A 26330-nucleotide genomic window follows, 5' to 3' on the forward strand; every position below is an offset into this window, starting at 1 on the left:
CTACTACCACATTTCAATAACCATTTGACTGCTAAACTATTTAAGAATTAAAATGATCCATGTTTACAATAAATTTTTATTTGAAAATGTTTTTTTTTATATGAACAAGCTATTAGCCAGCTAACATGGCTGTAGCTAATAAACTACAATGGTGTAGCAGAATACAAACTTCACCACAATTTACTGCATTTCCTCAATTATTTGACAGCTAAGCTCTTTCAGAATTTACATTAGCTAAGTTCAGAATGGAGTTTATATTTTAAAATACCTCTTCATACGAGCTATCTAACGCGGCTGTAGCTAAATTACAACGTCAGGCTAGCAGCTAAAGGACTACACTACAATTTACTACGTTTCATGAATGATTAAACAGCTAATCTACTTTCAGAAGGAGCATTTGCTATGTTTAGAATGTTGCTTTCATATAAAAATGGCTCATTGTATGAGTTAGCCAACGTGGCTGTAGTTTGTAAACTTACGATGTCACATTTGCAGCTAACACCATTTATTACAATTTACTGCATTTCATGAACAATTAAACAGCTAATCTACTTTCAGAATGAGCATTGTTTAGAATGTTGCTTTAATTTAAAAATGGTTCAACATATGAGCTAGCTAAGACAGTTGTAGCTAGTTAACTATGGCAAACTTCACTACAATTTTCTACATTTCATCCATCCATCCATCCATTTTCTTCTGCTTATCCTTATCGGGGTGTGGGGGCAGTAACCTAAGCAGGGAGGCCCAGACTTCCCTCTCCCCAGCCACTTCGTCCAGCTCCTCCCGGGGGATCCCGAAGCGTTCCCAGGCCAGCTGGGAGAGATAGTCTTCCCAACGTGTCCTGGGTCTTCCCCGTGGCCTCCTACCGGTTGGACGTGCCTGAAACACCTCCATAGGGAGGCGTTTGGGTGGCATCCTGACCAGATGCCCGAACACCTCATCTGTCTCCTCTCGTTGTGGAGGAGCAGCGGTTTTACTTTGACCTCCTGGATGACAGAGCTTCTCACCCCATATCTAAGGGAGAGACTTGCCACCCGGCAGAGGAAACAAATTTCAACCATTTCGGTCATAACCCAAAGCTCATGACCATAGGTGAGGATGGGAACGTAGATCGACTGGTAAATTGAGAGCTTTGCCCTCCAGCTCAGCTCCTTCTGCACCACAACGGATTAATACAGCGTCCGCAATACTAAAGACGTTCCCGCACTCATGAACAAACTCCTAGGTAATTGAACTCCTCCACTTGGGGCAAGATCTCCTTCCCCAACCCAGAGATGGCACTCCACCCTTTTCCGGGCGAGAACCATGGACTCGGACTTGGAGGTGCTAATTCTCATCCCAGTCGCTTCACACTCGGCTGCGAACCGATCCAGTGAGAGCTGAAGATCCTGGCCAGATGAACCCATAAGGACCACATCATCTGCAAAAAGCAGAGACCTAATCCTGCAGCCACCAAACCAGATCCCCTCAACGCCCTGACTGCGCCTAGAAATTCTGCCAATAAAAGTTATGAACGGAATCGGTGACAAAGGGCAGCGTGGCGGAGTCCAACTCTCGCTGGAAACGGGTCCGACTTACTGCCGGCAATGCGGACCAAACTCTGACTCTGATAATACATACATTTCATGAAAGATAATCTACTTTCTGAATTTAAAATTTACCATAGTTAGAATGTTTATTTTTCAAATAGCTCCTTGTGGTGACTTAGTTTACGCAGCTATTGTAACTATTGTAGCTCCTAAACACTTTTTACAGATTATTGTATGTGTTGCGTCTCATTTCTTAGGACGTGTCTCCAACACTAGGTCTTTGTCCTCTGTTTCTGTTGCTGCCAGGTGCTGACCACTAATGGTACTGCCATCTTGCTGAGTTTGTAAATACTACATCAGGTGGTTTCCTACAGCCACAACTGTTAACACCAATGCTTTTTGAACTTAGCTCTAACAATAGACCTCAATGGTTTTTTGCGCTTTTAGATCACATGCTCGACGACTATGGGATACGCCACCATCTAAGACTCGTTTATGCGTCAATCTAAATATAAAACAAATAAAAGTAAGTGTGATAGTCATTCCAGAGTGAAGAGGTACGGTACGCCCACCTGTGTAGAGGCGTCTGACAGCCCCCATCCTTGAGGTTAATGATCTCCTCCACTCGGGTGTGGGAGCATAGCATCAGTTTGACCACCTCGATGGCGCCCTGGGTGCACGCCAAATGAAGCGGCGTCGACTTGTCGTGCTGCACGCCAGCAAACATACGCATACAACAATTAGTAAGCAATACATCACTCTAATTATCACAAGTTCCTCCAATAAGATTACGCCCTACACTGTGACATATTGAGTTTGACAGCAGAACTTAGCGTACACACACACACACACACACACACACACACACACACACACACACACACACACACACACACACTCGCACGCGCGTACTTAGTAAAGTATCTCCCAGACTTGCTTGGGATGTGTAACACAAGCCTTTAATGAGATAACCAGAACTGGCAGGAGGAGGCCAATGATTGTTCCACAGTGTAAGTGGAGGTAATTTGTAACAATTTAGCCAGCCGTCTGTGTTCTCTATGTTCCTGATCCAACTCCGGATAGACGTGAACGTCACCAGCAGACGGCCACCGTTATTTTGTTGTGCAACACTTCTAGCAGAGTGCTGCAGCTCGATCAAGGCAAAAAAGAAAAAGGAAAGCAACGCAAATCATTTTGTAAAGTTGGATTTAGCAACCTGTTGCTGGTCAATTTTGGCCCCCCTGCTGATGCAGAAACGGATCGTCTCGATGTTTCCGCCTCTCACGGCCAGATGGAGAGGACTGCTGTTGGATTTGTCGACGTAGTTAATGTGGTTTTCACTGAAATAGCCCAGCTCCTCCCCTGTTGGTTGATAATCAAATAAGATGTAATAGTGTTAGGACCTGAACAAAGTCATTTTTGAGGAGTTTTAAGTTCACCGCAGATTGTGTTCACTCTGACATTGTGCAGCAAGAACTACAAATCAACTCATTCTGCCATCAAACTTATCTTAACAGATTTGGAAAAAGATGTAATTTCTTCCTATTTCTTCCGCTGCTACGCCTCTGAGAATATGGATTTTTTTGATTAATTGTTTTTCATTAGATTCTCACCCCTTTTTTTCCAACTTTAGTCTCACAATATTGCAAAAAATGTTGTGTAAATTACAACAATATTTTGCTATCACTTTTCTCATAAATGCACAATTTGGTTCTTTTTTTTTAATCTCAAACTAATATTTCTGTAAGACTTTCTTTCCCTCATAATCACACTATATTTTAAAAAGAAATAATTTAATTTTAGTTTTTACAATATTCCAACATCCATCCATTTTCTACCGCTTGTCCCTTTTGGGGCCTCGGTGGGTACTGGAGCCTATGTCAGCTGCAGCTACTTATGGTAAAAATTTTTACCATAAGTATTATTTTTTTCATCATATAATGATTATGCTAATACTTTATAACTTTGTCCTTGTATTTTTTCAAATTGACAATTTCAAACCAAACTTTTTTAAAATTTTCTATAATTTTATTTATTATATTTATAATAAATATAAGTGCAATTATTCCTGATTATAGCTAATCCAGTTTAATTATAAATGTAAATGTTTTTAATTATCTTAAAAATACAATTAAAAACTTATTAAAATATGGTTTTATTCCCATATTAATAATTATATATTTTGTAGTATATATACATTGTATACAAAAAATTTATTTTTTTTAATATGCCTATAAATCTTCTCAAATTATTTATATAAAAATATTACAAAGACTGTTTTCTGACTTTATTTCTATAATATCATGAGTCGTTTCCTCACAGAAATGTCACTTAATTCCCAGAATATAAAACTTTTTTTTGTATCATGGCATTTCACGTTTGTCTTTAATATGCTGTAACTGCGATGAGGTGGCAACATATCCAAGGTGTACCCCGCCTTCCGCCCGATTTTAGCTGAGATAGGCACCATCCGCATCACTCTTGTTTGTCATACCGGCCTTCAGGACGATTTCCATGGCCTTCTTTGCACCTGCGAAGGCAGCGGCGTGCACTGCAAAATGCCCCATCTTGTTCTGCCGGCAGAGCCGTGCTCCGTGCTTTATCTTTAAGAGACAGTACAGATGTTTGGTTTTTTTTGGGACAGGCACTGGGTGCAAGCATGCATGAATGTGCAAGGGGAGCCTTTGGGTGCTTACCAACAAACTGAGAGCGTTACAGTTGTTGAGGGAGCAGGCCATCATGCAAGGAGTGTTGTCAAGATCTCCTGACTGGTTGTAGTCTACTGTGCTGTAGGAGAGCAGAAGCTGCGAAGGCCAACAGTTCACCTTTAGTCACAGCCAGGTGTGTGAGCCTCCATACACAATACTCCTAAAGGCCCCCCCTCCCCCCCCATACTATTATAAACCCAAAGTGGCTACCCCATACACATTTGATATGTTTACATGCACTGAAAAAAATTATTATTGCACACATTTGGTCTAAACCAGGGGTCACCAACGCGGTGCCCGCAGGCACCAGGTAGCCCGTAAGGACCAGATGAGTCGCCCGCTGGCCTGTTCTAAAAATAGCTCAGATAGCAGCACTTACCAGTGATTCTGCCTCTATTTTTTAAACTTTATTTATTTACTAGCAAGCTGGTCTCGCTTTGCTCGACATTTTAAATTCTAAGAGAGACAAAACTCAAATACAATTTGAAAATCCAAGAAAATATTTTAAAGACTTGGTATTCACTTGTTTAAATAAATTCATTTATTTTTTTACTTTGCTTCTTATAACTTTCAGAAAGACAGTTTGAGAGAAAAAATACAACCTTAAAAATGATTTTAGGATTTTTAAACACATATACCTTTTTACCTTTTAAATTACTTCCTCTTCTTTCCTGACAATTTAAATCAATGTTCAAGTAACTTTTTTTTTTTAATGTTAAAAATAATAAATACATTTTAATTTAATTCTTCATTTTAGCTTCTGTTTTTTCCCCGAAGAATATTTGTGAAATATTTTTTCAAACTTATTATGATTGAAATTCAAAAAAAATATTTTGGTAAATCTAGAAAATCTGTAGAATCAAATTTAAATCTTATTTCAAAGTCTTTTGAATTTCTTTTAAAATTTTTGTTCTGGAAAATCTAGAAGAAATAATTATTTGTCTTTGTTAGAAATATAGCTTGGTCCAATTTGTTATATATTCTAACGAAGTGCAGATTGGATTTCAACCTATTTAAAACATGTCATCAAAATTCTAAAATTAATCCTAATCAGGAAAAATTACTAGTGATGTTCCGTAAATTATTTTTTTTATTTTTTCAAAAAGATTCGAATTAGCTAGTTTTTCTCTTCTTTTTTCAGTTGAATTTTGAATTTTAAAAAGTCGAAATTGAAGATAAACTATGTTTCAAAATTTAATTTTAATTTTTTTCCTGTTTTCTCCACTTTTAAACCGTTCAATTAAGTGTTTTCTACAAAAAACCTTCCGTAAAAGGAAAACAAATGTACGACGGAATGACAGACAAAATACCCATTTTTTATATATATATAGATTTATTTATTAAAGGTAAATTGAGCAAATTGGCTATTTCTGGCAATTTATTTAAGTGTGTATCAAACTGGTAGCCCTTCGCATTAATCAGTACCCAAGAAGTAGCTCTTGGTTTCAAAAATGTTTGTAACCCCTGGTTTAAACTAACTTTTTAAAACACACATGGCCTGTCGAAAATACAGAGCTAACTCATGATTAATCACAATAAAATATTGCTTCAATCATGTACATATTCAGTTTAATCACACAATTTATTTTCACTGTACATTCTCTATGATTGTTGTAGATCAGTGGTCAGGTCAAAGATGAGTGAGGAGACTCCAACTGGTGTGCTCGCTGGCAAATTTCCCTTGTTAATATAATCAGACAGGACTTTAGATTAATTTGTTACCAAGATTTACGCAAATAAATTACTGTATGTGCATTTAATTAAAACGTGTTAAAAAGATTGTTTTAGGACATTCTGACAATAAAACTGCATTTCTGTCCAAATATTGTGTTTTTTTTTAATTAATTTAAATGATGCAAGCAAGTAAATACGTGTGATTAATCATGATTAATCCAGATGTAAAAGTGTAACCAATCATTTGACAGCACCGGTTAAAACCGTAAGGTTTTTGATTTGTTTTTCTAAAGATGGGATTAATCTTAATCTATAACATATCTAGATAAACCTTCTAATATGATTGTTTTTTGTTCAAAAAAAAAAGTACCCAAAATTTTATACAAAGTGGTCAAAACATGAATTTAAATAATTATGAGTATGAATAAATCTGATTATAAATCTGTCAAGTTTCCTTTACTCATTTATTATTGTATTATTACATTTTGGATGTTTTCTCCACCTGTATTTTTTGTACTTTCCAGTTTCTTAGGCAAATCATATTGTTAATGTAGATGCCCATATCGGCTGTACACATTTACTTTACAAAAGAGAAGTGTGGGATACTTCTCCTGTTGCCTTATTTGTATTTACTTTATTAAATGTATTCATATTATCATTTGGTGCAGCCGGGCCGGAGCAGGAAGGGATAGAAATAGGGAAAAAAAGGAACACAGAAGGGGAAATTGTGGGGACAAGGTTGGGGATAAGACAGAGAGACAAATACAACAACAGCAAACACAACAATAACAACAATAATAGAGCAACATCAGCAAATAGGATATGTACAACTATGATGGTAAAAGTGATAGAAAAGGAGCAGTTTGTGAAATAAATGATACAGAAATGACAATGAACATTATTACACTACAAGGCGGACAGTCTACCCACTAGGCCACTGAGTTGGTTGAGTGTCCGAGATCGGTAGGTCGTGAGTTCAAATCCCGGCTGAGTCATACCAAAGACTATAAAAATGGGACCCATTACCTCCCTGCTTGGCACTCAGCATTAAGGGTTGGAATTGGGGGTTAAATCACCAAAATGATTCCCGGGCGCGGCACCGCTGCTGCCCACTGCTCCCCTCACCTCCCAGGGTGTGATCAAGGGTGATGGGTCAAATGCAGAGAATAATTTCGCCACACCTAGTGTGTGTGTGACAATCATTGGTACTTTAACTTTACTTTTAACTTTTTAACAAATGGAGCAAAACACAGATACTGTAAATAGAAATAGGACTATTGATAATGAACAATACCAATACTTTACCTCTATTATCAACAATAGTTTTTCAAATGCAACAATACGTATACTTAATGATAACTAGAGATACAAAAGAAAGCAGATAAATGGAGGGGAAGAAAGAGAAGCCAGCTATATTAACCTTCTAGATTGTTATAGTAACAGTAGGTTAAGCTTTGTCAGTGTGCCATGTGTTACCCAGTTTACCCTAGGGCAACAACGTTAATATATGCTTGATGAAACGTGATTATGTGCATGGGTGTATTGTATATGTACAGTATGTGTATACGTATGTTTGTACAGTGAATGTATATGTACATGTATGTGTATATGTATGTTTGTACAGTGAATGTATATGTACATGCATGTGTATATGTATGTTTGTACAGTGAATGTATATGTACATGTATGTGTATATGTATGTTTGTACAGTGAATGTATATGTACATGCATGTGTATATGTATGTTTGTACAGTGAATGTATATGTACATGCATGTGTATATGTATGTTTGTACAGTGAATGTATACGTACATGCATGTGTATATGTATGTTTGTACAGTGAATGTATATGTACATATATGTGTATATATATGTTTGTACAGTGAGTGTGCTTATGGATGTACGGACGGTATGTAGGTATGTACTGTATTTTTGTATGTATGTTCTCCCCCTGTCTTTAAAGAGGCTCTATTATGCAAAGCTCAATTTTCTTACATATTGGTAGCTGTTTATGTGTAATTTGGGGTTTCCTTAATTTGCTAAAATGTTTTAAATCAAACGGAGAAATTGCAGAATATTTATAAAACCATCTTGCCTTTTGTCATACTTCCTCCAAATTGTCTGTTTGGAATTTGCTCCGACTTGAGACGTTTTCTAACCTACAGCGGATTAATTAACCCAAACATCTTTGCGCAAGTCGTCCATTTTTAATTGAGGTAGGACCAGGTTTACTACAACATGTCAACAATGAAACCGAATGAAGGAAAATGCTCTGTTGTTGGTTGCTTTAACCAGCACAAATCACTACACAAACTTTCAGTCTTAGCTGAAGTAAAAAGTGCTTTACTTTGAACTGTTATTATTCGTGCCAATGTGTGAATGACACATTAGCAATGTTGGTTTGAGTTGTTGAATGGCTAGCTTGGCCTTCTATTGTATGACAATAGCGAAAATAAAGAACGGTTTTCTCAAAAAGTACTTTTAATTGGCTCAGTGCCTACAGTGTTTGGCAATAGACACCTAGTAATATAATCCGATGTCACACATGGCGTGGTTTACGTCATAGTCAGCTCGAGCCTCTATTGTTTACAAAGTTTTGAAACAACAGCGTAGAAAAAGTATTGACATAATGTAAAATGTAAAAACATTTTATCGTCATTTTACACATGTATACTCTAGGATGTAGAATTTGAAAGATAAAGAGTCGGTTGAAGTTTAACATTAGCTAGCGTATCGTATGAGATTTGCAGTCCAGCTTCTTTCCTTTCTCTCTTCCACCCGCATCATCTCCTGGTGAGCCGCTGGTCTCGTTATATCATATGGGATGCTGTGGTGTAGTGAAAGTCAAATAAAAACTAGATATGCTGGTAAAGATCACCGATTTCCATATTCCATACAGTCTTTGCAAAACAAAAACGAAAACGAGGCTGCCGGAGCGTTGACATAATTCACTCATTCTACCTCTCAAACACGTTTTGAGAAGCAGCCCAAAAGTGGCTTGAAGATAGGTCTTTACTGAAAATTCTATGCAAAATTTTGACTAAACCATCATTACATGTTATGTAGACCACAATAAAGTGTTTTAAAACAAGAAGAAGAAAAAAACAACTATGATTCCTTTAACCCTTGTGTGGTGTTCGGTTCTGTGGGACCCGTTTTCATTTTTTATTAAAAGAAAAATGATAAGATTAATTAATTTTTCAAACTGAGACTCACTGACTTTGACTCATTTTCTGTGAAGAACAAATATCAGAATGCATATTTAATGACCACACACCATACACCCCCCCTTATTAGCCTCGGGTCCAGTGGACGCGGGGCTAATAGAAGTTTGGAAATTGATGTTCTGTGTACCAAACACACCCACCCACCCACAGCAAGCCTAGACAGGAGGAGGACAGAGTGTAGGTACACAGAACATCAGAGGGTCAAATGTGCGAGAAAATGAGAGCAGACAGTGTTGACAAACAATGTTGCAACCTTGTGTACGAACCGCAGGTGCAGAAACACAAAAGAAGAATCCTTGTGGGATGCAGAAACTGGCAGAGAAATTTTCCGTGCAATGTTCATATTGTTGTTACTCAGCCTGCGTTTGTGGGTCTGATGGACCCTTTGCATTTTGTGGCTTTTAATGCCTCACAATCAAACACCTTTATGTTAAAATTCTGAACAGTTGTTTATCTTATCCCATAAAACATCTGTTCAGTATCTTAACATAAAAGGGTTTTGATTTGACACTTTTATGTTAAAATACCAAACAGATGTTTACCTTATTCCAAAAAAACATCTGTTCAGAATTTTAACATAAAGGTGTTTGATTGTGAGGCATTAAAAGCCCCAAAATGCAACGGGTCCATCAGACCCACAAACACTGGCTGAGTAACAACAATATGAACATTACACAAGGGTTAAAAAAAACTAGTGAGGCAACTAATTGTAAGGGTCCTTGAATGCACCACAGGCATAGCAATGAGATTCAAAATGGAAACTTGTACATACATTTCTCATAGATAGATCACATGTTTACCTTCCCTCTATCACCCCATCCTCGTGCTAAAATTTTGGTGCTGTGTGTGAAAGCTTACAGGTGATCTATAATGATGTTACGACGTTTGTGTTGAGCAAAGTGTTAGAAGCTAGTTTTGCCGCTATACAGGTGGAATGAATATTTCTATATTTTTAATATGGGTGTGTATTAGTCCCAGACATTCTTAATGTGATTCAAGCAAACTTATTATTGAACTTCCACAGCTATATTATTTGGACTGCGGAAAACTCGGACATGGGAGGAGTCTGGGGAAGTCATGGAAAACGACTTCCTAACTACTTTGAAGTGATTCTGGACCACCATCCGCCGCCTCAGGTAGTTAAAAAACTCCTTGGTGGGAAGGACCCGAGGGTGGATGAGATCTGCCCGGAGTTCCTTAAGGCTCTGGATGCTGTGGCGCTGTCTTGGTTGACAAGACTCTGAACATTGTGTGGACATTGGGGGTGGTACCTATGGATCGGCAAACTGGGGTGGTAGTTCCTCTCTTTAAGAAGGGGAACCGGAGGATGTGTTCCAACTATTGAAGAATCACACTCCTCAGCCTCCTCCACAGGTGTACTGTAGAGGAGGCTACAGTCGAACCTCGGATTCAAGAGGAACAGTGCGGTTTTCGTCCTGGAACTGTGGACCAGCTCTATACTCTTGGCATGGTCCTTTAGGGTGCATGGGAGTTTGCCTAACCAGTCTACATGTGTTTTATGGACTTGGAGAAGGCATTCGACCGTGGAAGTCATGTGGGGAGTGCTCAGAGAGTATGGGGTATCGGACTGTCTGATTGTGGCGGTCCGCTCCTTGTACGATCAGTGTAAGAGCTTGGTCCGCATTGCCGGCAGTAAGTCGGACACGTTTCCAGTGAGGGTTGGACTCCGCCAGGGCTGCCCTTTGTCACCGATTCTGTTCATAACTTTTATGGACAGAATTTTAAAGCGCCGTCAGGGCGTTGAGGGTATCTGGTTTGGTGGCTGCAGGATTAGGTCTCTGCTTTTTGCAAATGACGTGGTCCTGGGGGCTTCATCTGGCCAGGATCTTCAGCTCTCACTGGATCGGTTCGCAGCAGAGTGTGAAGCGAGTGGGATGAGAATCAGCACCTCCAAGTCCGAGCCCATGGTTCTTGCACGGAAAAGGGTGGAGTGCCATCTCCGGGTTGGGGTAGGAGATCTTGCTCCAAGTGGAGGAGTTCAAGTACCTCTGAGTTTTGTTCACGAGTCAGAAGAGTGGATCGTGTGATCGACAGGCGGATCAGTGCGGCGTCTTCAAGTATTGGGGACGATGTTATCGATTCGTTGTGGTGAAGAAGGAGATGAGCCGGAAGAAAAAGCTCTCAATTTACCGGTCGATCTACGCTCCCATCCTCACCTATGGTCATGAGCTTTGAGTTATGACCGAAAGGACAAGATCACGGGTACAAGCAGTCAACATTTGTTTCTTCCGCCGGGTGGCGGGGCTCTTCCTTAGAGACAAGTTGAGAAGCCCTGTCATCCGGGAGGAACTCAAAGTAAAGCCGCTGCTCCTCCACATCGAGAGGAGCCAGGTGAGGTGGTTCGGGCATCTGGTCAGGATAACACCTGAACGCCTCCCTAGGAAGGTGTTTTGGGCAGGTTTGACCGGTAGGAGGCCACGGGGAAGACCCAGGACACGTTGGGAAGACGGTGTCTCCCGGGTGACCTGGGAACGCCTCGGGATCCCCCGGGAGGAGCTGGACGAAGTGGCTGTGGAGAGGGAAGTCTGGGCTTCCCTGCTTTGGCTGCTGCCCCTCGCGACCCGACCTTTTCTAAATTGTCGCCTGCCTCTCACACAATGTCAGCTGGGATTGGGGTCTCCTGAACTGACCCTGCACACCATAAAAACTATGCATAAGTTGTTTGTGTAAAGTCTCCTGCTGTACATAGATGTGTTTTGCACAAGGGAGTCCCTATAACAGGTGTGTGAGTTCACCTCCACCAGATTGTTGTGTCCCTTGCTGATGGCCAAGTGCAGAGGGGACAGCAGGGCCTTGTTGAGGATGTTCGGCTCGGCCCCCAGGTCCATTAGAGCCGTGCAGCTCTCCGCCTTGTTCTTGTCCACGGCCCAGTGAAGGGGCACGTTGCCATGCTCGTCGCAGCTGTTGAGAACTTTAAAGGGAGAATGTGAACATAAGTGTAGTTAATATATAAAAATGGTCGACACACTTTCATGACCAATGGAGGCGGATGAAGTACCATGCGGGCCCATGACAGCGCTGATGAATTGGATGAGGGTGACATGGCCGCCCGCGGCGGCATGATGTACGGGACTGGCTTCGTTCTCATCTTTCTCACTTAGGACCTGAGGGTTCTTCCTCACCAGGTTCTCCAGCAGCGCCTGGTCACCCTTCTCGGCCAACTAACACATGGCATTGATTTAAACATGCTTGTACACTGTAAACGCTGGCATTACATACACACATTTATTATCTACTGTTGTTTGTGTGTTTTTAATTTATTTTTAATTTGTGTAAGTTTACATTTGCTTGGGGACCAATATGTTATATATTTTTGGAGAATACAAATTTTTTGTAATATAAAAATGTACAAAATGACTAAATTGGCCCAAGTGTGTGAATGTGAGTGTGAATGTTGTCTGTCTATCTGTGTTGGCCCTGTGATGAGGTGGCGACTTGTCCAGGGTGTACCCGCCTTCCGCCCGATTGTAGCTGAGATAGGCGCCAGCGCCCCCCGCGACGCCAAAAGGGAATAAGCGGTAGGAAATGGATGGATGGACTTTAGTTACATATCAATTTAAAAAAAAAAAAATTCATTAGTCTTTTTCTCATAAAAGTATGACTTTATTCCTATTAATTTTTTATATATTTGTGTTCACTATATGTGACTTTGCTGTCATAATAGCTGTACTTTTTAATACCTGTAATATCAAAAGAACAATCCGTCTATATTTTTTTATAGTAGTTACACTTATATAAGGTTATATAATATCATGTAAGCTAAAATACGACGTATTACCATAAATCGAGAATACTTCTTTGTCGTAATGCATGACTTTTGTCTTGTAATATTACAAGACCTTTTTTTGTGGGATGCAATTTTATTCCTGTAATATTAAAATAAAAATGGGTCTTTATTCCTGTAATATTATCAGTCGTAGTTTTCTTTATATATATATATATATATATATATATATATATATATATATATATATATATATATTGAATGATAAAATATAATATACAAAGTATGACTTTATTCTCATGAAATGTTTTTAATTTTGTTTATAATACATCCATGCATCCATTTTCGAAAGCGCTTATCCTAATTAGGATCACAGGTAACCTTGAACTTATCACACCTGACTTCAGTCAATAGGGTACACCCAGGAATATATATTATTTTGATTACAGTGGGGCAAAAAAGTATTTAGTCAGCCACCGATTGTGCAAGTTCTCCCACTTAAAATAATGACAGAGGTCTGTAATTTTCATCATAGGTACACTTCAACTGTGAGAGACAGAATGTGAAAAAACATCCAGGAATTCACATTGTAGGAATTTTAAAGAATTTATTTGTAAATTATGGTGGAAAATAAGTATTTGGTCAACCATTCAAAATTCTCACTGATGGAAGGAGGTTTTGGCTCAAAATCTCACGATACATGGCCCTATTCATTCTTTCCTTAACACGGATCAATCGTCCTGTCCCCTTAGCAGAAAAACAGCCCCAAAGCATGATGTTTCCACCCCCATGCTTCACAGTAGGTATGGTGTTCTTGGGATGCAACTCAGTATTCTTCTTCCTCCAAACACGACGAGTTGAGTTTATACCAAAAAGTTCTATTTTGGTTTCATCTGACCACATGACATTCTCCCTATCCTCTTCTGTATCATCCATGTGCTCTCTGGCAAACTTCAGACGGGCCTGGACATGCACTGGTTTAAGCAGGGGGACACGTCTGGCACTGCAGGATTTGATTCCCTCTCGGCGTAGTGTGTTACTGATGGTAACCTTTGTTACTTTGGTCCCAGCTCTCTGCAGGTCCTTCACCAGGTACCCCCGTGTGGTTCTGGGATTTTTGCTCACCGTTCTTATGATCATTTTGACCCCACGGGATGAGATCTTGCGTGGAGCCCCAGATCGAGGGAGATTATCAGTGGTCTTGTATGTCTTCCATTTTCTGATAATTGCTCCCGCAGTTGATTATTTCACACCAACCTGCTTGCCTATTGTAGATTCACTCTTCCTAATCTGGTGCAGGTCTACAAATCTTTTCCTGGTGTCCTTCGACGGCTCTTTGGTCTTGGCCATAGTGGAGTTTGGAGTCTGACTGTTTGAGGCTGTGGACAGGTGTCTTTTATACAGATAACGAGTTTAAACAAGTGCCATTAATACAGGTAACAAGTAGAGGACAGAAGAGCTTCTCAAAGTAGAAGTTACAGGTCTGTGAGAGCCAGAGATCTTCCTTGTTTGAAGTGACCAAATACTTATTTTCCACCATAATTCACAAATAAATATTTTAAAATTCCTACAATGTGAATTCCTGGATTTTTTCCACATTCTGTCTCTCACAGTTGAAGTGTACCTATGATGAAAATTACAGACCTCTGTCATCATTTTAAATGGGAGAACTTGCACAATCGGTGGCTGACTAAATACTTTTTTGCCCCACTGTATATGAACTTATCGCCCTGGAAAATAAAACTTAATTCCTGTTGTAATTCTTTTGATATTAGCTGTAATAATAATGAAGTATAATATTATATTACAACTTTATTTCTATAATTACTATTATTTCCTCATTATAGGTCTATGTAACTTTTTCTTGTGAAATACAAATGAATTCCAGCAATTTTGAAAGCCAAAATCCATCTTTATCCATGTAATACCATAAAATATATTTATCTTACTAAAAGTGTTGTGATTTGTAAATGTATTGCATACATAATACATTGCTCAATTATTTACAAACACTATAAGCCAATACAGAATTAATTATTGCTTTCGTCTACTTATTTTACACTCTTTAGTTTATTATGCTCAAACAATTCTGGGTGAAATTAAGGGAATATTTTTTTGATATTTAAATTTTTACTAAAAAAATAAGCAGTATCGTATCACTGGTGTGACTCAGTATCACTGTTCCTGTATTTAAATGGTATTGGATCGATTTGCAATATTGTGTTCCTCTAGAACAGGGGTCGCCAACACGGTGCCCGCGGGCACCAGGTCGCCCGTAAGGACCAGATGAGTCGCCCGCTGGCCTGTTCTAAAAATAGCTCAAATAGCAGCACTTACCAGTGAGCTGCCTCTATTTTTTTAAATTGTATTTATTTACTAGTAAGTTGGTCTCGCTTTGCTCGACATTTTTAATTCTAAGAGAGACAAAACTCAAATAGAATTTGAAAATCCAAGAAAATATTTCAAAGACTTGGTCTTCACTTGATTAAATACATTAATTTATATTTTTTACTTTGGTTCTTATAACTTTCAGAAAGACAATTTTAGAGAAAAAAATATAACCTTAAAAATGATTTTAGGATTTTTAAACACATATATACTCTTTTACCTTTTAAAATTACTTCCTCTTCTTTCCTGCATGACAATTTAAATCAATGTTCAAGTAAATTTATTTTTTTATTGTAAAGAATAATAAATACATTTTTATTTAATTATTCATTTTAGCTTCTGTTTTTTCGACAAATAATATTTGTGAACTATTTCTTCAAACTTATTATGATTAAAATTCCCCCAAAAATATTCTGGCAAATCTAGAAAATCTTTATAATCAAATTTAAATATTATTTCAAAGTCTTTCGAATTTCTTTAAAAAAAAAAAAGTGGAAAATCTAGAAGAAATAATGATTTGTCTTTGTTAGAAATATAGCTTGTTCCAATTTGTTATATATTCTAACAAAATGCAGATTGGATTTTAACCTATTCAAAACATGTCATCAAAATTCTAAAATTAATCTTAATCAGGAAAATTTGCCAATGATGTTCCATAAATTATTTTTTTAATTTTTTCAAAAAGATTGAAATTAGCTAGTTTTTCTCTTCTTTTTTTCGGTTGAATTTTGAATTTTAAAGAGTCGAAATTGAAGATAAACTATGTTTCAAAATTTTATTTAAATTTTTTTCCTCTTTTCTCCTCTTTTAAACCGTTCAATTAAGTGTTTTTTTGCATCATTTACTCTCTACCAAAAACCTTTTGTAAAGGAAAAAAAATATACGACGGAATGACAGACAAAAATACCTTTTTTTTATACATACCGGTAGATAGATTTATTTATTAAAGGTAAATTGAGCAAATTGGCTCTTTCTGGCAATTTATTTAAGTGCGTATCAAACTGGTAGCCCTTCGCATTAATCAGTGCCCAAGAAGTAGCTCTTGGTTTCAAAAAGGTTGGTGACCCCTGCTCTAGAAGATAAAGAAAGTAATAGTGTATTACGTCCTAACCTCAAAGACATTTAGACACGCCATAGTGGTATTGTCATCTTCTACTACATATGTATAACAACTTGTCATTCGGGCCACCTCCCTGCCAAAGTTCATCACTCAGCTGCCAATCAGCACCGTCGGCCCCTGCGAGGACGGAAAGAGAAACCAAATCAGGATGTACAGTATCGCGCCATGTCTCCATCCTGCTGTACATTAGCAAGGACGTGGCTGAGAGGGTAGATAAGGCCTTAAGCCGAGCCTTGAGGGAAAATTGACCCAGATGACTTTGTCCTTACCCGGAAGGGCATTCAGATGCGGGAGGTTGGGGTTATTGAGAAAAGCAATTATGTGGGGGGCTTGTTTCAGCTGGTGGTCCTGGGTGGGTGAGATTGAAGCAGGTTGTCATTGTACACCATTTGTGTGCTTTAATAACAATATCAGTGTTCCCCGACTTTTGTTGATTTTACTTGGTGTATGAACACACACATGAATGACAGTGGAAATGACAGAAGTGGTTCTTGGCGTTGATTGTTCTTTTGTGTGGTGTGGGTAAATGTTTGCTATGCCGCTACTTGCTAATGAACGAGCCACAATACGTTCAATACTTGGTTGGTTTGTGTCCAATTGTTTTAGTTATTTTTGGAGATGTCCGATAATGCGATATTGTCCAACTCTTAATTACCAATTCCGATATCAACCGATACCCGTATATACAGTCGTGGGATTAACACATTATTATACCTAATTTTGTTGTGATGCCCCGCTGGATGCATTAAACAATGTAACAAGGTTTTCCAAAATAAATCAACTCAAGTTATGGAAAAAAATGCCAACATGGCACTGCCATATTTCTTATTGAAGTCACAAAGTGCATTATTTTTTTGTAACAGGCCTCAAAATAGCAGCTTGGAATTTGGGACATGCTCTCCCTGAGAGAGCATGAGGAGGTTGAGGTGGGCGGGGTTTTGGGTGTATATTGTAGCGTTCCAAAAGAGTTAGTGCTGCAAGGGTTTCTGAGTATTTATTCTGTTGTGTTTATGTTGTGTTACGGTGCGGATGTTTTCCCGAAATGTGTTTGTCATTCTTGTTCGGTGTGGGTTCACAGTGTGGCGCATATTTGTGTTAAAGTTGTTTATTCGGCCACCTTCAGTGTGACCTGTATGGCTGTTGACTAAGTATGCATTGCATTCACTTGGTTTGTGAAAAGACGTAGATATTATGTGATTGGGCCATCACGCAAAGGCATTGCCTTTAAGGTTTATTGGCGCTCTGTGCTTCTCCCTACGTCCCAGCGGCGTTTTAAAAAGTCATAAATTTTACTTTATGAAACCTATACCGATAATTTCCGATATTACATTTCAAAGCATTTATCGGCCGATAGTATCGGCAGTCCAATATTATCGGACATCTCTGGCTATTTTGCCTGTGTAGGATGCGAAATGGTAGGCGGAGGGTATTTGCGGCAGACAGCTCAGGTTTTGTTGGCCGAAATAAGATAAATCAAATAAAACTAAAAATGTTAAGAAAAAAAGCCACATGCTGTAACCCACTGAGAAAAAGCAGAACTTGTAAAATTAATAACAAATAATAATATGGTTTGTCACAAATAACACAAATCTTGTCATGATCTGGCGGCTTCGCTGCCGCCTGTATGTGTTTTGGGTCACAAGGCGGAGCCCCCTTTGCGCATATCTGATACTCATTTCTCCTGAGCTCTCTGGTCCATTTACTTGGCATCAGTAGATTCCTGAGGGGTCACTCTTACAGTCGTGTTCATAACCTCTGCTTTGGCTCCACTCACGCTTCTCCTTCCTGTGGCTCTGCCCCACGCACTGTCTTAGCTGTTTACTCTCCACACGTTTTGTGTACTGTTTTTTTTTTTACACTTTTTGTGTGCGTCCTTACTTATTTTTTCCTGATTCCTTTGTGAAAGCACCTTTTTGTTATAAGGCTTATTATTTCTTCTCTGTATTGGTGTCTGATCATGACAAAACTAACACACTGTTTTTTCTTTCAATATATGTGTGGATATATACAGAATTTTTTGTACCTTTTTTTTACATAATTAAAAAGGGCACATTTCTGAAAAAATATGTAATGTAATGAATAAAGCTGGAATTGGAGTAACAATAATGATATGCTTTGTCACCTATAACACAACATTTTGTCTTTAAATACTGTATAGGTATACATGCTTGTTTTTTTACAAAACATAAAAGTACAATTTCAAGGAAATAGAGCAAAACGATGCAGTTTAAAGTATTAAAAGCTGACATTTTAATTTTAATATTGAATACTGATGCTTAGTCACCGACAACACAAAGTTGACACAACGTTTTGTTTTTAAATATAGATATATATCTAATTTTGTTTTTTTGCTTATTTAATTTATACAAAATAAAAAGTACAAACGTTGGAAAAAAGAACACAAAGATGTAATGGTTAATGAAAAGTGCTGTAAGTTTAGTACTAATAACTAATAAAGATATTCTTTGTCACCGATAACGTTTTTGTCAGGTTTGTCACTGACAGTTTAATTATATTTTTGGTTGTTCCTCTGTTTGTTTTTATTTCCTGTCAGCGCTCTTATTTTGCTTCCTTTTCCTGCATGTCTCCCTGAGCGCTTATTTCCCTCACCTGTCCCTGATTGGCAGTTTAGCACACCTGGTGGCAATTGCCAATCAGGCCACTATTTATACCTGCCTCTCGCTCCAGTCAGCGCTGGAGTATTGTAGCTGTATGCAGTGGACCGTTTGCAGTATCCTGTATGCCGATAGCTGTTTGCAGCTTGCTGTCTTCCTTTTCCCTGTTTGCCTGTTCCTGGTTTGTGTTTTTCCCGCATTTTTTGGACATAAAATCATGTTCCCTTGCATCCAGCCTGCTGTCTCTGCATCTTGGGGTTCGTCTGCACCTTTACCTGACAGTTTTGTCTTTTAGATCCAATCAAATCCACTTTATTTGTATAGCACATTTAAACAACAAGAACGTTTCCAAAGTGCTGCACAACCATGTTAAAAACAATATTAAAAAACAATATTATGCTCCAATGACTGAATAAAAATAAATAAATATAAAACCAATATAAAAACAATATAAAAATATGATTAAAAACAATTTTAAAGGGTAAAATCTAGAATATACATGTACAGTATGTCTATTTTTAGATAAATTATTTTAGCAAAAAAATATTAAAATGGCCTCTGCATGCTTGACGTTTCAGTACGTGGCTATTTGTGGACAAAGTTTGGACACCCTCATTAAACTGTCTACAGTATGACGCTGGTATTGGTAGATGAACGAATTACTTCAAGGCAATTAAATCAATCAAACATAAATGTGCTGCAGCACTGTGGTTAGGAATCACTGGTTCATATTATGGTGTTTCTTCCACTTCCACACTGTTTCGGTGTCCCGACACTTTTGCTCACTAGGTATTGGCAGCGCAATGTGTTATAATGTAATAATGGCATTGAGTGATATGTGTAATAAGATACATTGAGGATGTTTCCGGTATGTTCCATCAATATCTTACTGCTTATCATTTTATCATCTTACCACAATGCAACAGTAGCAGCCGCGCCAAAATACCCACAAAGAACTTCATGCTTCACCGTGGTCCAGGAAACGTCCATTCATTGTATTCATATTATATCAAATAATGATGATGGTGGGGATGATGGCACGCCACTTTCCGCGCAACGTCTGCAAATGACTCCCATTTGCTTTATTGCTGCAGTGCTAATATTGCTGTTGTTATATTTCTGGAACAATATAGTAAAATTGCATTGGTTCATGATTATGTTATATAATTTTTCAGCAGCCTCAATGGAGTCACTGTTCGAATGAAAGGTGAGCTGTTGCCTGTGATCATGCACACCTGTTGAAATCACACCAGAAAATTGTATTATGACATTCAAAACAAGTTAAAAAAAATACATTTGTAAATGGCTTTAAAAATGTTTTAATTCATTTATTTGAGTATTAGTAAAAACTTTGAATACACTACAACAACATACTTAAATGGAGACAATTGATCGTTAATCATAATAAATGCACAATTAAAAAAACTATAGCACATGGCATCTGCCTCTATAATAGAAATATTAATTATTTGTAGAATAATATTGATCTATTTTACTCCCAAAAAATATATAAATATTTTTTTATATTTGTAAATAATTAGTGATAACGCATCATTTTAAGTTTGATTGTCCAGGTAAAAACATGTGATCAGTATTTGCATTTACTGAAAACTACTGTTTACCCTTACCATATAATTATAATAATATACATTTATTTGATTTATTTTGGAGGGTTGTAATTATGTTGTAAAGTCTCCTTGTGTTATGAAAAAGCACCTAATAGTGCATGATGGACTCTTCTTATAACCAGCATAAAACATGTCATTGTTGTCAGAATAAAACCGCGGCAATTGAAGAAAATAGTTCAAGTATGGCATGAAAAAAAACTGTCATTTTACAACAGCAAAGGTGTAAAAATATGAGCATGAAGTTATAATGTTACAAGTAAAACAATGTTCACAAATATTCAATGACATTACTTAATTATCAATTATACAGTAGAAGTGGCTGCAAGGCAAGCATCATTTGATTACTTTTGGCATTTTTTTTTTTACATGTTTAACTCTTATTCTAAAGCATTTTCCAAGTAATGTTTAAAAAAAACCAAGACTTACAATGTGAAGACAATTGTAGATGTTGTCCCTTCAGAGCTGCAAACCGCCCTTCTTTCTTCTGCAGACAAAATGCTGTCCCCTGCGACCTGCACACTTTGATCATGTTGCACCGAGCCCGAGGCCATGCCCATTTTCTAATGAGAGGAAATATGAGTGACGGCTGCAAAATCTCACAAACACTGCAAAAGTAAAGGAAGTGTGGCATGATTCCATACTTCACTGTTGTTACTATTTGAAAGGTGTGGGGTTGTGTGACATTTGAACAAAACTGACCACCCGCCGTACACGCGACTCAATAGCAGCCATTAGAGCATTTCTTCACGAGCGGAAGAAAGCAATTTCTTTCTTTACTGCCCAGGTTTGTTTTTTTTGTTCCTTCCTTTAGTCTGCTTTTTCCAATAAAGTCTGAAAACTGAAACAAAAATGACCTTTAAGACCCCTTTGTTGATGGTGGGATTAAGAAATTATTCTCTGGGGAATCCTTATCATGCAGGATTATCAGATGAGGTATATCATTAACAGAGGATTATACAAGTATTCTGACTGGTATCTTCAGGGCAAGAAGTACTATCTGGGGATCACAACAGTACTATGGTTAGTTTTTTTCCCAGTGAACCAATCAACTAAATTACTCTTTGTCCAGACATTTTTATTCATCAGGTATTTCTTCAAGATTACTCATTCGCATATTTTAGAAAACAAAAATTGTACTTTTCAAAAAAACAACATAACTATTAATAATAATGAATAATAACTACTGGATTAATGGATCCTAACCCCAATTAGAACAATAACTCGGAATTAATTTTTCACAATTATTATTGCCCTTTAATTTCAAAACATGAACATGAAGTTTAACTACTACTTTGTGAGAGAAAAGTTACAATATAATGAAAACATATGAGTAATATTAGGACCCTGAGATCGGTAGGTTGTGAGTTTAAACCCTGGCTGAGTCATACCAAAGACTATAAAAATGGGACACTGCTTGGCACTCAGCATTAAGGGTTGGATTTAGGGGTTAAATCACCAAAAATGTTTCCCGGGCGCCGCCACCACTGCTGCTCACTGCTCCCCTCACATCCCAGGGGGTGATCAAGGGTGATGGGTCAAATGCAGAGAAAAATTTGCTTGGTCGAATTCAGCTTTGCTAGATGACAGCATCGATAGCCTTTTATTAATTCCGGTAGGTATTCTTTTCGTGGTGGTGGGTGGGTGGTTGCTGTCATGGTGCACGTATTGGAGTGTTGTGTTGGGTTTCGTGAATGGTTGGTAGCTGTTATTTCTCAGGTTGAAAGTGACGTCGAAGAAGTTGACGGTTTGCTTGTTGGCTTCAATCCTGATCCGTAGGCCGTTCTCTTTGAAGATTTGGCAAATGCGCATCTTGATATTCTCGCTGCTCCTTGGCGAGGCGCGGCACACTGCCAGTCCGTCATCACGGTAAATACCAAGGTTCGGGTTGAGGCTAGCAAGCTGGGAGAGGAGGAAACTCCCAACGAGTTCACACGTTTCTGCTCCGTCATCTAGCAAAGCTGAACTCGACCAAGCAACCCCCCCGTACCAGAAAGCACTTGATGAAAGCGGATACAACTTCACCCTCACCTATGAACCCACTCCAGGAAACCAACCAAAAAAGAGCAGAAAACAAAACATCATCTGGTACAATCCGCCATTCAGCAAAAACGTCTCAACCAACATCGGCCACAAGTTCCTCACTCTGATCGACAAACACTTCCCCAAAGTCAACACCCTAAGAAAAATATTCAACAAGAACAACATTAAATTGAGCTACAGCTGTATGAGTAACCTACAACTAATCATTTCAAACCACAACAAAGCAATTGCAAAAGGACTGCCTGCCCCCAGACTAAACGACTCTGAAACCAATAAGGAATGTAACTGCCGCAAGAAACCTGATTGCCCTCTCAACGGCGGGTGCTTACAAACATCAGTTGTTTACCAAGCAAAGGTAACGCGCAAGGTAATTAACACATCGGACACGTACATAGGATTAACCGAAGGAGCGTTTAAAGCCAGATGGAATAATCACAAGGCCTCCTTTAGAAACCAGACCTTGCGGAATTCTATATAACTCAGCAAACACATTTGGAACCTCAAAGACAATAATGTTGAATATTCAATAACATGACGCAATTCTTGCATCCAGCACACCTTACAACAGTGGTAATAAAAGATGCAACCTATGCTTAAAAGAGAAACTGTTTATTATATATCATCCAGACCTGTCATCCCTCAACAAGCGCAGTGAAATCATATCAACATGTCGTCACAGACGGAAACACCTCCTAGGTAACACATGAGCCAATCACCACGCCCCTACGCCTGCCTGTACCCACCCACTCTGTGCCCTATATAAACCATTGTATGTGAATGCTTCCATTAAAATCTCCTGATGATGGAGGGAACCCCTCATGAAACAGTTCTGTAGAGATGAAGTAGTCTTGTGATTTTTCCCACACATACATATTGCGCTCTACCACGGTATCGAGCACGATTCTCTGGATAATCCAATCAAGACATATATATATATATATATATATAATATATATATATATATATATATATATATATATATATATATATATATGTGTGTATGTATGTATGTATGTATGTATGTATATATATATATATATGTATATGTATGTATATATATATGTATATGTATATGTTGGCTCTGCGTTGAGGTAGCGACATGTCCAGGGTGTACCCCACCTTCCGCCCGATTGTAGCTGAGATAGGCACCAGCGCCCTCGGCGACCCCAAAGGGAGTAAGCCGTAGAAAATATATGTATGGATATATATATATTCCCACAAATCTGCTCTGTCAAACTACTTTATTGAAGGTGCCATATGTAGTAATGTGGCCAGAAATGGTACTGCAATTCGGGTCAAAATTCTGTAGTCCCCTCCCACTCTCCATGACTGAGGTTGCCAGATATGCTGTAGGTTTCTCTTGTTTATGCTTCTTGCAAGATGGTTTACTGAGTAATTATGCCACATTTTACTGATGTCGATTAGCCAAATGTATTTGTAAAGTTACGCCGCAATACTTTCGTCAGGAGTCGGGACAGATTGTTGGCATTACCCAGCTAAAATGTCTAGTTTGACCGCACAGACCACCATTGAAATAATTATTTATATCCATCCATCCATTTTCTACCGCTTATTCCCTTTTGGTTGTGCGGGGGGCGCTGGTGCCTATCTCAGCTACAATCGGGCGGAAGGCGCAGTACACCCTGGACAAGTCGCCATCTAATCGCAGTAGTTGTATATAATAATACATAATATATTATTGCCATATACACTTGCCATCAAAGTAGACTTATGCGTTATATAATATATAACGGATAGGCCTACTTTGAGGGCAAGTCTAGTCCAACACTAGAATTACTGCCACATTTTGTTCAGCATAACTCCATGTTGCATCCAACCTGACGCACTGCATTCTCTTCCATGTACGCACATCACCATCTTTCAGTGAAGAGTGCAATTCTATGAGGCAACCCACGTTTCGCAAAAACCATGTCACGCATAAATCATATAGCCTACTCCCATGGCTATACACAAAGTAGAAAATCATTACATGTAATGCATTATATTGTGCCAAGCAAATACCACCCCATATGTTTTTGAAACCGTTATTTGTCGTGCTAAGGTTGGAACGCATTTCCTCAGCGTATCAGCATATTGAGAGGCACTGACACTACCCATATCCACATAGGTTTTATTTGGCAAAAATATTTTAAGCAGCAGCATGGTGCTTCGCTGCAAAGCATTCGTTGCACGAACATACTAGCTTTGTTAGACAAGATCATGGACTGTATTGGACAATACAGTTTACATACGAAATGTCCATTTCAATTTATTACAAATAATAACAAAACCTAAATGCCTGATTTACCTATCAAGGAGGAAATTAGCAAGTTTGGCGTCAGATTAAAAAATCTTCTCCGCCTTCAATCGTCCCCATCTTTCAAAGGCATCCCCGATACAAATCCTCGTTTTGTTCCTGGCTTTGTCATGAATAAGTTGAGAATCGTAAAAACGCTTTTTAGATTTACTAAGGTCCGACATGTTTAGTAACTTTACCAGTGGCAGTAGCCAGACAGAGAGGGCGGTGTGTAACGGGCAACCTGGATGTGACACACTCACGGACTTCCTAATTGGTCAAACAGTGGAGGGCGGGAAATGGAAACGAAAACAATAACAATATTTTGCGGCTGTAAATCTAATTTTGAAATGAGCCTATCCCGCCTGAACTACCGTTATCAGTTGTAAAGATATTCGAAAAGAACACGATTTATTAATTCCTTTTGACACATCAAGGCCATTTAATGATGACTTGGCATTAAATTATTTGTTTGGGTAGAATTTTATCAAACCAAACCAGTTTTCTTTTGTGTAATATAGTGATGTATTACAGCTGTTTATCTGTTTTTTGGAGGAATGTAGTTGATCATTGAACTGCCTACAATGTTATTAAAAAAGTACAGATTTTGAATCGATAATCGTTTTGAATTAAAAATCGATTCTGAATCTAATTGTTACCCCCAAGAATCAAATCACTTTGTGTGGTGCCCAAAGATTTACTGCCATAACTCTGAAATGTGTTAATTTTGGGACAATTTTACACAAACACAATGAAAATATTTCACAAAAAGTCATCCTTTTTTTAGATAATAGAACTGTAGAAGGAGTAAAGAAACAAAAAATACAAGTAATGAAATAAATAATTATACTAACTGAAATATCTTCCCCCCAAAATTTTTTACAGTTTTAATATTACAAGACAACAGGTTAAATATAAGAAGAATAAAACCTTTTATATACAATATCATGAAAAAAAGAAAAATATATATCTAATTTATGTCAAACAAGTTGTAATGTTACAAAAATGTTTATGAATTGTTACATAAATCAAGTTGTAATATTAATACAAAATATGGTGTCACGATCCGCCTCCCTGATCATACATAGTTTTTGTTCTTGAGTCCTTGTTGTGTGTTTTCTGATTATTTTTGGACTCTTCCGATCCCTAGTTTGTGCACTTCCTTGTTTGTTCGGTTACCATGGTTTCTTATTTGTTCCACCTGCTCTGCTTTTGTCACACACTTGATTGTTACTTTAGTATTTAAGCGTGCCTTCGACCTCAGTTTGTTCTTGGTTCGTTGTTTGCTCCACGCGACTTTCACGTTGGTATATCTTTGATGTTTTCTCTAGTGCTAAGTCTCGCCTTAGCTTCGTGTGCGC

The 26330-nt window shown here is 38.1% G+C and overlaps 1 protein-coding gene across 2 annotated transcripts in view; it reads right to left on the bottom strand.

The window, feature by feature from the left end:
- The window catches only part of trpa1b (transient receptor potential cation channel, subfamily A, member 1b), a 63967-nt gene extending 42820 nt beyond the window's left edge, over window positions 1–21147 (bottom strand). The window contains exons 1-9 of one of the 2 annotated variants that reach the window (XM_061921877.1): window positions 21060–21147; window positions 16660–16738; window positions 16382–16507; window positions 12157–12319; window positions 11894–12069; window positions 4226–4333; window positions 4024–4132; window positions 2746–2891; window positions 2102–2238 (exon numbers count right to left, since the gene is read on the bottom strand). In XM_061921877.1, coding sequence (XP_061777861.1) covers window positions 2102–2238; window positions 2746–2891; window positions 4024–4132; window positions 4226–4333; window positions 11894–12069; window positions 12157–12319; window positions 16382–16477 — 935 coding nt within the window. In that variant the 5' untranslated portion in view covers window positions 16478–16507; window positions 16660–16738; window positions 21060–21147. The remainder of the gene's footprint in view (window positions 1–2101; window positions 2239–2745; window positions 2892–4023; window positions 4133–4225; window positions 4334–11893; window positions 12070–12156; window positions 12320–16381; window positions 16508–16659; window positions 16739–21059) is intronic. The other variant, XM_061921878.1, reaches the window with a different exon arrangement.
- Between the last annotated feature and the right edge of the window lie 5183 nt (window positions 21148–26330).

This window comes from Nerophis ophidion, linkage group LG15, assembly GCF_033978795.1.
Source record: "Nerophis ophidion isolate RoL-2023_Sa linkage group LG15, RoL_Noph_v1.0, whole genome shotgun sequence".
Classification (NCBI taxonomy): Eukaryota; Metazoa; Chordata; class Actinopteri; order Syngnathiformes; family Syngnathidae; genus Nerophis; species Nerophis ophidion.